At 47.6% G+C, this 10,429-nt stretch overlaps 1 protein-coding gene across 3 annotated transcripts in view; it reads right to left on the reverse strand.

The window, feature by feature from the left end:
* Positions 1 to 10,059, reverse strand: part of ZNF365 (zinc finger protein 365) — a 121,223-nt gene extending 111,164 nt beyond the window's left edge. Inside the window, exons 1-4 of one of the 3 annotated variants that reach the window (XM_055308917.1) lie at positions 9,965 to 10,059; positions 9,392 to 9,479; positions 4,998 to 5,053; positions 2,611 to 3,369 (exon numbers count right to left, since the gene is read on the reverse strand). In XM_055308917.1, coding sequence (XP_055164892.1) covers positions 2,611 to 3,356 — 746 coding nt within the window. In that variant the 5' untranslated portion in view covers positions 3,357 to 3,369; positions 4,998 to 5,053; positions 9,392 to 9,479; positions 9,965 to 10,059. Of the gene's footprint in view, positions 1 to 2,610; positions 3,370 to 4,997; positions 5,211 to 9,391; positions 9,480 to 9,964 lie in introns of those variants that run through there. The other 2 variants (XM_055308918.1, XM_055308916.1) reach the window with 2 other exon arrangements.
* Positions 10,060 to 10,429: the final 370 nt, after the last annotated feature.

The raw sequence follows: 10,429 nt of genomic DNA on the forward strand, positions 1-10,429 counted from the left end.
GATGGTGAGGAGGGAAGGGGCACGTCCCAGCCAGGCAAAGCTCATCAAATTAACGTGGTTTCAATGGCGTGGCAGATGGGCAGCTGGCTTGCTCTGCATCCCCATTTGGAGGCAAGGGTGGGTGTCTGTGAGGCCGAACCCTACAGACCCTGAGGGAGCTGGCCACAGTCACCCTCTCAGACCAAGAGCTCTAGTGTCTTTCCTATAAACAAGACTCTTTCAGTGCTATTTTATGTACAGAAAGAGTGATTATTTGAGACTTGAATAGAGAAACTGACAGGACAGGCAAAATGAAGGTTTAAAAAAAATGAAGACTTTGTTAATTTTATGTTTAAAAGTTTAAGGCAGTTTCACTGTACTTTAATTTAAGGTTTTTTTTTTTTCCCAATGTTATTGCTTCCCCCCGCCCAGTAGTCCAAAATGACATACTAAAAACCAATTCATAATTCATCTTCAGATATACTCACAAAACCTAAAGATATATGCACAGGGATGTTAACTGAGGCACTATTTTTAATACTGGAAAATAGAACAAAACCATGTATTCATTAACAGAAAACTGAAGAAATTGGCCACGATGCAACACACCACAGAATACCATACAATAGCCAAAAGGAATGACATAATCCTATATTTAGTGAGTGAAAGAGGGGCAGCCTGGGTGGCTCAGAGGTTTAGTGCATGAAAGATGCCTACAACATACCAGGATAAAACAAAAACAAATGCAGAACAGTATGTGTCATGATTCCATCTGGGAAAATACAGTAACTCTGTACAAAGTACATAAGATTGTACTGACATAGGAAAGGTCTGGAAGGACATCCAATGAGCTACACAGTAACTGTCTCTGGAAGACACAGCAGGGTATGCTTGGAGAGGAAGGGACACTTTTAATACATACAGTTCTACCCTGCTAAATTTTTTTTTTTACAAGCATGTATTACTTTTTGAAGTGGTCCTCAGGTGACAACACTGGATTAATATAACTGATCCATGCATGGCCCACTTTTACTAAGTTAGTTAACCAGAGATTTTTAATAAGAAGACACTCTGGAACCCACAACCCCAAATAAAGGATCCTTGACGATAATCTAGATCTAATTATATGACCCTCCCTTCCATCATACTGGCTTCTCTGCAGGCAACCACCAGCAAATTCATCATTCTAAATTCACTATTACTTGTATAATTAATAAGTGAAATATGACAGATATGTGCAAACACTTAGTTTGCTTTCCTTTTCAATTCACTGCTCTTCAAACAGAAATACCACAAATTTAATTCTAAGCTTTCCTTGGCACATAGGGGAACCCCATTTTTCCAGGGACGCAATGATAATCACCCTGGTGTCTGCAATGGGTCATCATGGCACTACCTTCTCCCTGAGAAACTCCAGAAGCTAAGAGAGAGACATTTTTCATTATAGATCATTTTCCCTAAAAGCAAAGTAGATCTGTGGCTTTTTCGAATCTGTCTCCACAATGCAATCTAAAAAATTTCTAGTTGATCAAAGCAGACTTTACCTGTAGGTACAATGTAGGTGATGTTTATATACTAGGCGATGATCTCTTTACTATATAGGGTTTCTCAGCCTCTCGACAAATGGAGAAGCTTTAATTACTACATGTTAAGAGACAATACATGATAAAAGAGTGCTAGGGGACACAGAAAGTATGAAATTAAGTCTACCTCTATAATATAATCCAAATTTGAATCCTTCCTTCTAGGTTATCCTAGTGATCCTATCCCTTTGATTTTTATGCCCTTTGATTCTATGAATTCTCAGCCTCCATTTAAAATTAAATCCAGCATTCTGCATTTGGGGAATATACTGCACTGTTATGTATGATTTTCTAGTTTGAGTTGAAGCTATACTTACTGATAAGGGAATGCTTTTCCAAGTATAAGGTCTTTTAAAGTAATAGTTTCTCTGACCACCTATATCTTGTGAAAACCACTTGTCAACTCTTTGCAAGCAGGCCTGACTTACTCTTGTATCACATATCATTTTACAAAAAGAAATTCTCAAATTTAAATCACAGAAGTCAGCAGTATCAGAAGTCTCTTCTGGGTTCTTCCAAATAAAAGCTATAATTAAATGGATTCTCAGCTACCAACATTTAATTAACACAAGCAGATAATCCAAAATGGCAAAGCAGCCAAAATTACTGGTATTTAGGGCATATTTTTATACTTGAACAAGACAGCATCTCCTGTTCTTGACTCTGCTACATGGGGGCGATCAAGAAGCAATGGCTGGGTTAGCGCCCCCTCTCTGCCTTCCCATTCGCCGTCCCCGGCTCACCAGTCGGTGACAGGAACAGAGCCCACCGTGGATAGACTGTGCTACTCCTCTCTGTAAAAAACGTTCTGTAGTTCCCGAGGCGAGAATGGGCTGAATATTTTGACTTTCCTGCTGCTGGGTTGCAGACTATATACCCAGAGAGGTAAGTAAGATCAAAAGCCTTGTGCATGCTACTTGCAACTGTCTCAATGAGAAATGCAGCCAAAGCACCTGCAAGCAATAAACAGCAATCCTGGCTCTACGGGTGCTTGTAACTTGGGGGTGGGGTGGGGAGATGCCTAAAGTGAAGGCACAGCACCACTTACTCTTCCTTCCTGAGCAGCTCCTCCTCCGACTCGGTCAGCCGCTGCCGGAGGGCCGCGATCATCTCCACGGCCACGTCCACCTGCCGGTTCAGGGCCCGCTCCCGCCTCTGCACTTCTTGCTTTTTCTGCGTCAGCTGCACAAAGGCAGCCCGGACTTCCAACAGTTCGGCGGTTTTCTGGGCCAGCTCTTTGGTGAGTTTATCGATTCTCTTCTCGATGGTCCTGTCCACGGCCTCGACCATCCGGTTGAACTTTTCTCTGACGTGAGCCTCGAAAGCGGCTTTGGTGTCGGAGGCGGCGGGCAGGCCCGGGCTGGCGCGCGGCCCCTCCAGCGGGTCTGCGCGCAGGTCGGCCGCCGCGTAGGTCTGCAGGTAGGACACGGGCCGCTCGGCCACCACCTCCAGCGGCTTCCGGTCCAGGGAGTGTTCGTGCGAAATGCTGTAGAAGCTCACGTAGCTGGGTTTCTGCTTCGCCACGTGGCCGCTGCCCTGCAGTTTCCCGGGCTTCAGGGGTTCTGAGGCCGTGACCAGGTCCGTGTCTTTGAGGGACGGAAAGAGGCTGCATTTTGTCAAGAGGGTTCTTTCCTGGTAGCTGTGGCTGAATTCCAGATGGGCCCTCAGCGAGGATAGACTTCTAAATCTGGTGTGGTCGCCACACCTCGGGCAGCGGAACGGCAGGCACACAGCGACATTCTCGAAGGACTCCTGCCAGGGGTATCTGCTGTCCTCAAAAGCCTTATGTTGCATCACTCTTCAAGTCCTGCTCAGGGGACAAATAAAACAGGTAGATCATAAGCCCGTTTAATACATGCTCCTGAAATGCTCCTGGCCGCTCATCTCCACCAGGGCAGGGGCTTTGGCCTTCAAATGACTTTTGCACATACTGTCTTACGTTAAAGTTGAAACCTGCCATCTGGGGGCCCACATCCAGCCGCATTCACTCATTTCTGTGACACCTGCTGCTGCTTTTGCACAAAAGGCAAAGGTGAGTAGTTGAGCCGGAACCTCGAGAGCCTGAAGAGCCAAAAGCACTTACTGCTTGGCCTTTACAAAAAAGCCTGCCAACCCCCGTCCAGGATCTGGAAGGTGGGTAACGTCCTCTTTTTGCAGATGAGAAAACTGGAGCAAGGAGGTACAGTAATTAATTCAAAGCCAGATGGCAAGTGGCAGATTCCGAAGTGGAATTCAAGTATCCTGCCCTCCTGAATTTATTAATACACTAACTGCAAACCTATGCCCTATTTTACCGATACACTCCTGATAAGCATGAATTGCAAAAAAGAGAGAGAGAGAAAAGTCACATGAATTGTCAAAATTTGTCCTGAGAGAGCCAGTTCACTGATCTTCCTTCAACCATAGGGAAGATATTAATTACTCAAGTAATATCAAGCAATATCAATATATACAAGTAATATCAAGTGATATTACTCAAGTAATATCAAGCACAGTGGCATTAAACACACCATCAGCGGGAAATTTTTCAACCTCAGATTTTGCCTTTGCTTACTGCTCTGATGGCATAAATCAAAATGTTATCGTAACAATAATAGCCGCCCATATTCCAAATTTACTGACATCTGGGAACTCAAGATCGCAGATATGTTTTGGCCCAAGTGGGGCTCTGGCCCTGGCCAAGACATTATAAAAATACAGTGCTCTGAATGGATTTATTTCGTCTCTGATCCTGATTTTATACTTGAACCAGGCAGGTACCGGTATAACTCTTTTGAGGACAGAAGTTCTTATTTCCTTGTAGGAATTTATCATCTTAGCCCTAGCAACAGATGACTGCTAGCAGCCTCACTCTGCAAACAGGGCTTACCTATTGCCTCCAGGAATGGTTTCTACTTAAATGTAACACGCACTGGGCCCCCAAAAGAGGAAGCTCAACTAAGGGACTGGACTGGAAAGTGCAGTTATTGGGCTCTCAACCTCTCAAAAGCCCAGGCGCAGACGGTCCCCAGCCGGCCGGGCAAAGCCTCCGGGTTCACCAGCCTCCGGCCCCCTGGGGCGGGGACCTCTTCCTGTGCTACGCCGGGCTGTCTGGGGCCAGTTTTGTGCAGACAGGATGCAAGCCCCGGCCCGAAAAGGCAGCAGAGAGGTGAAGGCGGGGGAAGTCGGGGTTCCAGGGGGCCACGGGAGAGGGCTGGCATCCCGGAATGGGGAAATGCGTAATCACCCGCTCCGGGGGTGCTCCTGCTCTCAGGGGCCCAGCGGGGACCCCGGGCCACAGGGCTGCAGGCACAGCCCTGATCTCCCGGCCCGCGAAGGCGCCGCCCCGAGGGTCCCGGCCCCCCCCGCCCCCCGCCCCCCGCCCCCCGCCGCGCGGAGAGGACGCGACCCTGCCCTCCCCTCCGCCCCCGGCCCGGCCCGGCCGCCGCCACTCACCCGACTTGTTGCTGCAGCTGCAGCCGCTGCTGCTGCCGCCGCGGCCGGTGCTGGTGCTGCGGGAGCGAAGCGGTTTTCAGCAGAGCCGTAAATCAGGCTGAGCGGGGCCCGCGCCGCCCCCCGCGCCCCCCCGCGCCCCCGCGCCGGGACCGGCGGCGTCCAGGGCGGAGCGTGGCGCGGCTGCGGGCGCCCTGGGGCGGGGGAGGCCTGGGGAGGCCCGGGGAGGCCTGCGGCGCCGCGGCCCCGCGAGCGCCGGCCCCGCGAGCGCCGCGCCGCGCCGCGCCGCTCTGCCCCGCGCGGGGGAGCCCCGAGCGCCCGCCCCCAGCGGCGGAGCGGGATGCGGCCCCGGCGCCCGCTGACATCACGCGGGGAGACGCCGGGACCGCTCCGGGCGGGGGGGGGGGGGGCGGGCGTGCCAGGCTCGGGGGCGCGGCGCTCCCGCAGGCCCTGCCCAGCTCTAGTTCGCACTTTCCAGTTACCGGGGAGCGGGAGGGTGTGGGTGAGGGCGAGGCGCGGCTCTCGGGGATCTTCCCTGGTCGGCCTGTAGGGAGGGGCGGGGGTTCCTTCAGGACCTCTCCGTCCTAAGCAGCCGGGCCGGGGACGTCCCCAGATCACCTCGAGTCTACCCTCGCCTTACGAGACGAGCATCCCGATGCTACGTTAGCCGGCAGAACTAAATCTAGCAAAGTGTGTGGGTTGTGAATGAATGACAACGAGAAGCCCCCCCCCCTCCCTCCCCTCCCCCGCCGCGCCCTCCCCCGAGAAGCCCCCTCCCCCTCCCCTCCCATCCCCTCCCCCTCCCCTCCCCTCCCCCGCCGCGCCCTCCCCCCGGATCTCTAGCGGACGCGCCTCGGCCTCCGGGGTCCGCAGGCACCGGTCCCCGCCCCTCCCCGCAGGAGAAGCTTTCTCTTCCCAAAGAGGTTTCTTTCCTTCTGAAAGACCCTGGTGACTCAGCTTTTTATTTTAACCTGTTTGGGGGGTATTCCTAGTCTAACTCTTGAAATAAGAAACCAGGATAAAAGTTAGTGCTGGGATTTTTTGTTAGAGAGGTTCTGTTCATCTGTGTAGGTATTTCAGTGCATCTTCTTGGCTCTTAAAGGGTGTCTCTGTTCTCAGAGCTTACTATATTACTCCTTCCAAAACTGATTTTATTTCCATTGTAAATGTCTCCATAATTATCTTAGATTTTGTTTATTTATTCTGGACAAGCGAATCGCACATCAATGTAATTAAGAGCCCGAGCTCTGGAGTCAGACGTGATTCAAATCCTAATTCTGGGATTCAGATCCTGACTTCTAGGACCTGCAACAAGTTAAACTTTTCTGTGCCCTGCATTTCTCATCTGTGAAATGGAGAGGATCAGCACCTACCTCTTAATGTGGTGATGAGGATCAAATGAGGTTGTGAGGGTAAAACACACTCTGACCCGGACACACAGGGATAAAATCAGCTCTCATTATTTTAGTAACAAGAGAGGAGATTGCTCTTAAAAAAAAAAAAAAAAAAAAAAAAAGAAGGGGAACTAATGTGTACTCATTTCCATGTAAACGGTGACATGGGCTGTTTTGCTGGGGTGCATTCCCTTTGAAAAGATTTCATTGAATTTATCTGATGACTCTCTCAAAAATGTTTATTCCAAAAATCAGTTCACTTAGTAAAATAATTTTAAGTGTGAAATGTGCATGTAAGGGAGGGCAACCTCATCTCGGTCTTCTAACGGATGGGAGCAGCATACAGGGTAAGCCTCTCTCTCAGAGGCTTCCTGGCACCTGCCTTAGAACAGAATGTGCCGGGATCCCTGGGTGGTGCAGTGGTTTGGCGCCTGCCTTTGGCCCAGGGCGCGATCCTGGAGACCCGGGATCGAATCACACGTCGGGCTCCCGGTGCATGGAGCCTGCTTCTCCCTCTGTCTGTGTCTCTGCCTCTCTCTCTCTCTCTCTATCATAAATAACTAAAAAAAAAAAAAAATTTAAAAAAAAAAAGAACAGAATGTGCCAAAAGTAGCCCTTGAGAAAAAAAGCTCTTGGGTTCAGGCTCCTCCCATTTCTTAGGCAATTTCCTGCCTCTGGTCCTTGAGTTTCTCCCCTGTAAAAATTAGAGGATGGCGATTTTCAAGGTCCCCTTTCACTCTTAAAGTATCAAGGAGAGTATCAAACAATTATGGAGAAGTTGTACTATGTAAGATGTAGAGTTGAAGATTGTGGGAGATTCAACTTTGATAGAGGCATTCAGGACCTAACAGTGTACACACCAGTTGTTCTCAAGGGATAGCCTCCCACTTCCAACCAGCAGCTAAGCATTATTACCTAGCAAATAGTTAGAAATGCAAATCATGTGCCTCACACCAAACCTACCAAATCAGAAACTGAAGTGGAAGCAAGCAATCTGTGGTTTAACAAGTCGTGCAGGTAATTCTGATGAATACTGGTTTTAGGAACCTCTCATTTACACAGTACTTCATTTACTGTCTACAACAAACCAAAAGGTGTGTTATCTCCATGATCATTGTGCTTATGCTGGGCACCATACTAAGCATTTTATTATCTCATTTAATCTTTCTGACACCTGTGAGGGGGAGGGGACCTTGTGCACTCGGTTTCAGCCACATTGGTATTCCCTTACTTCTCCAAGAGTCCAGTTTTCCAAGCTCAGGTCCTTCTTTTCCAGATAATGCCTATTTATGCTTCAGGGCTCAACTTCCTCGCCCCCTTTCCCAGGAGGTCCACCCTGATTCTGCCCAGCTAGGCCAGCTCCTGCTAGTAAAATTTATCACAACAGACTTTATCACAATGGAATTATTTGTGTAGCTACTTATTTAATTATTTATGTCCAGTATTCAATCACAAGTTACCTGAGTCAGGGACCCTGTCTGTCTTACTCTTGAGTGTATTCTCAGTACCTATCACATACAAAGTGCTCAGTAAATATTTCTTGAAGAATGAATGTTGAAAATGAATTCCCTTTCTACTTACTAGCAAGCTGAGGCTCAAAAAAACTAAGTAATTTTCCCAAAATCACACATCTAGAAAGTATTAAAGCCAGGACTCCAAACTCCAGACTTTTAACCACTATTCTCATAGCCTTTCTAATTTCTGACACAGAAAATAAAGTTCTGAGAGAGAAAATGACTTCCCTGAAGTCATATAGCTAGTAAATAATAGAATTAGGATTAGAATTCATGTTTTCTAGTATTTATATTCTTTTATGCTGCATTATGCTGCTTTATCCCACCCTTTAGGAACTTACAACTAGTGGGATGGACAAGGCATAGATATAGGACAAGTTCAATTCATAGTAAAAGAAATTAAGTGGGACATATCCACAGGGCCTGGTATCATGCCTAGTACATAGATGTTCAGTAAATGTCTACTGAGTGAATAATGATCATAGCTTCTACCTTTGGAATGTTTACAACGTGTCTCCTGCTACTAAATGTCCTGCTACTCGGTGTTTATGCGCGTATCTAATGTTTCTCAAAGTAAGGCCCTTGAAGTCTGGGAAACTTGTTAAAATGCAGATGTCTGGGATTCAGACCTAATCTGGAATCTATGGGTGTGGGTCTTGAGAATCTGCATTTTCACCTATCTCCAGGTGACTCTCACGTTCCCTAAAATCTGAGAAATAATTCATTGTTAAAATAATCATTCAAGGCAGACATTGGTAGCACAAGGAGAAATGCCACTTTAGATAAAATGAAAGTTGCTGGGGCAGCCAGGGTGGCTCAGTGGTTTAGCGCTGCCTACAGCCCAGGGCGTGATCCTGGAGACCCGGGATCGAGTCCCACGTCAGGCTCCCTGCATGGAGCCTGCTTCTCCCTCTGCCTGTGTCTCTGCTTCTGTCTCTGTCTCTCTCTCTCGATTAAATAAATAAAACCTTTAAAAAAAAATGAAAGTTGCTGAAGGTCACATCACTAACAAGCATCAGAGATAGTAAGGATTTGAATCGTTTTGACTCCAAAAGCCTGTGCTGCCACTGCGAAAGAAGTGAGGGATGGAGAGAGGAAAAGATGATGGGCAGGATGGAAGAATAGGCAAGGAGGAGGAGAGAAGGAAGGCCAAATGCTTAATAGGGAAAATAGATTTCATTAAAGAGGGAAAGAGACTATTGGACAAGTTTGTCAAAGCAGCCTTGCTGAAAGCCCTGGGAACTGAATGGAGATTTATGGGTTGCCCTGCCCCGCTCCTTATCTAATAACATCCACTCGTTGTGACCAGGACAGCCTTTCAAACACAGGTTTCTTGAACCACAGAGGCTTTTTAAGTGACAAATGCATTTTATTAAATATGGTGATTACATTTGCCAAAAAGGGACTTTAGAAGGACAGAACACAGACCCTCTCAAATGTGAATAAGCTCCCCAGATAAGAGGAGGATCCCAGATCAGATTCCCGTTACCTTTTCCATGACTGCAGCAAGTATCTGTGCAGTTGTGAGTTGCAGAGTTGCAGAGCTAGGAAGTGGCCTGAAGATCAGAGGCAGTCCTCTGCAATCAAACAAATCATTTGACACAGAATGTCAGGTAATTATGAAAATCCAAGGAGGATATGAGTAAACTTCCTCCAGAATGACTTTAAATATTGACTTTACATAGCACATACGTTCTTTGTTGCTATATCTTTATCTCCCTAATGCACCTAATTGCATTTATGTATTCTGTTTTTCAAACAACTAATACTGGCATGCCTACTATGTTCCATTACTAATCACTAGCATCATTTCAGCTTCAGAGTCGGAGCTCTAATCTGGCTTTAAAGCCTCCACCTGAATAATCTACTAGAAAACTCTATTTCTGCTAAATTTCGTTGGCATGGCAACCACCAAGCAACACCATGGAGAGTGCCTTAAATCCCACAGCAGTCTGTTAGCCTGAGTCAGTCTGCAGAGAGGAGGCCATATAGAGAGGCTAAAAATAGACAATTTACAGCAAGATGCCCTCCACCCCTACCACCCACGAGGATTACCACTTACTTGCTCCCCTTGCTGGGGTCAAATGTGGGCCATAGGAAGGAATGAGCCAGGCTTCCAGTTTGCAGGTGTTTCCAGCCCAGTGCCTGGACTAGGAATTTGGAGACCAAGATCTAAGGCTAGCTCCACCCGCTAATGAGCTGTGTGAGGTTCTCTTTGGGTGGGGCAACATCTCTGGGTTTTATAGTCTTCATCTGTAAAGGGCAGGAGCCGGTATGGATTAAGGACTTTCCAGTGCCGCAGGCCTAGTCTAATGTGTTTGTCACTGCCTTCCTACCATGGGTGGAGTGGCTAGGGGAGAAGATATGGCAGGCAGTCCTAATGGTGGTGAACTTTGTCAACAGGCAATTTGGCAAAAATCGTTTGTTGTCATCTCTTCTGGTAATAACTGCTAATGTGTATCAAGTACTTAACGATGTGCCAAGGATGGTTCTAAATGGTTTTCACAGATTATGCTGTTTTACCTTC

This window comes from Nyctereutes procyonoides, unplaced genomic scaffold (assembly GCF_905146905.1).
Source record: "Nyctereutes procyonoides isolate TBG_1078 unplaced genomic scaffold, NYPRO_anot_genome, whole genome shotgun sequence".
NCBI classification, from domain to species: Eukaryota; Metazoa; Chordata; class Mammalia; order Carnivora; family Canidae; genus Nyctereutes; species Nyctereutes procyonoides.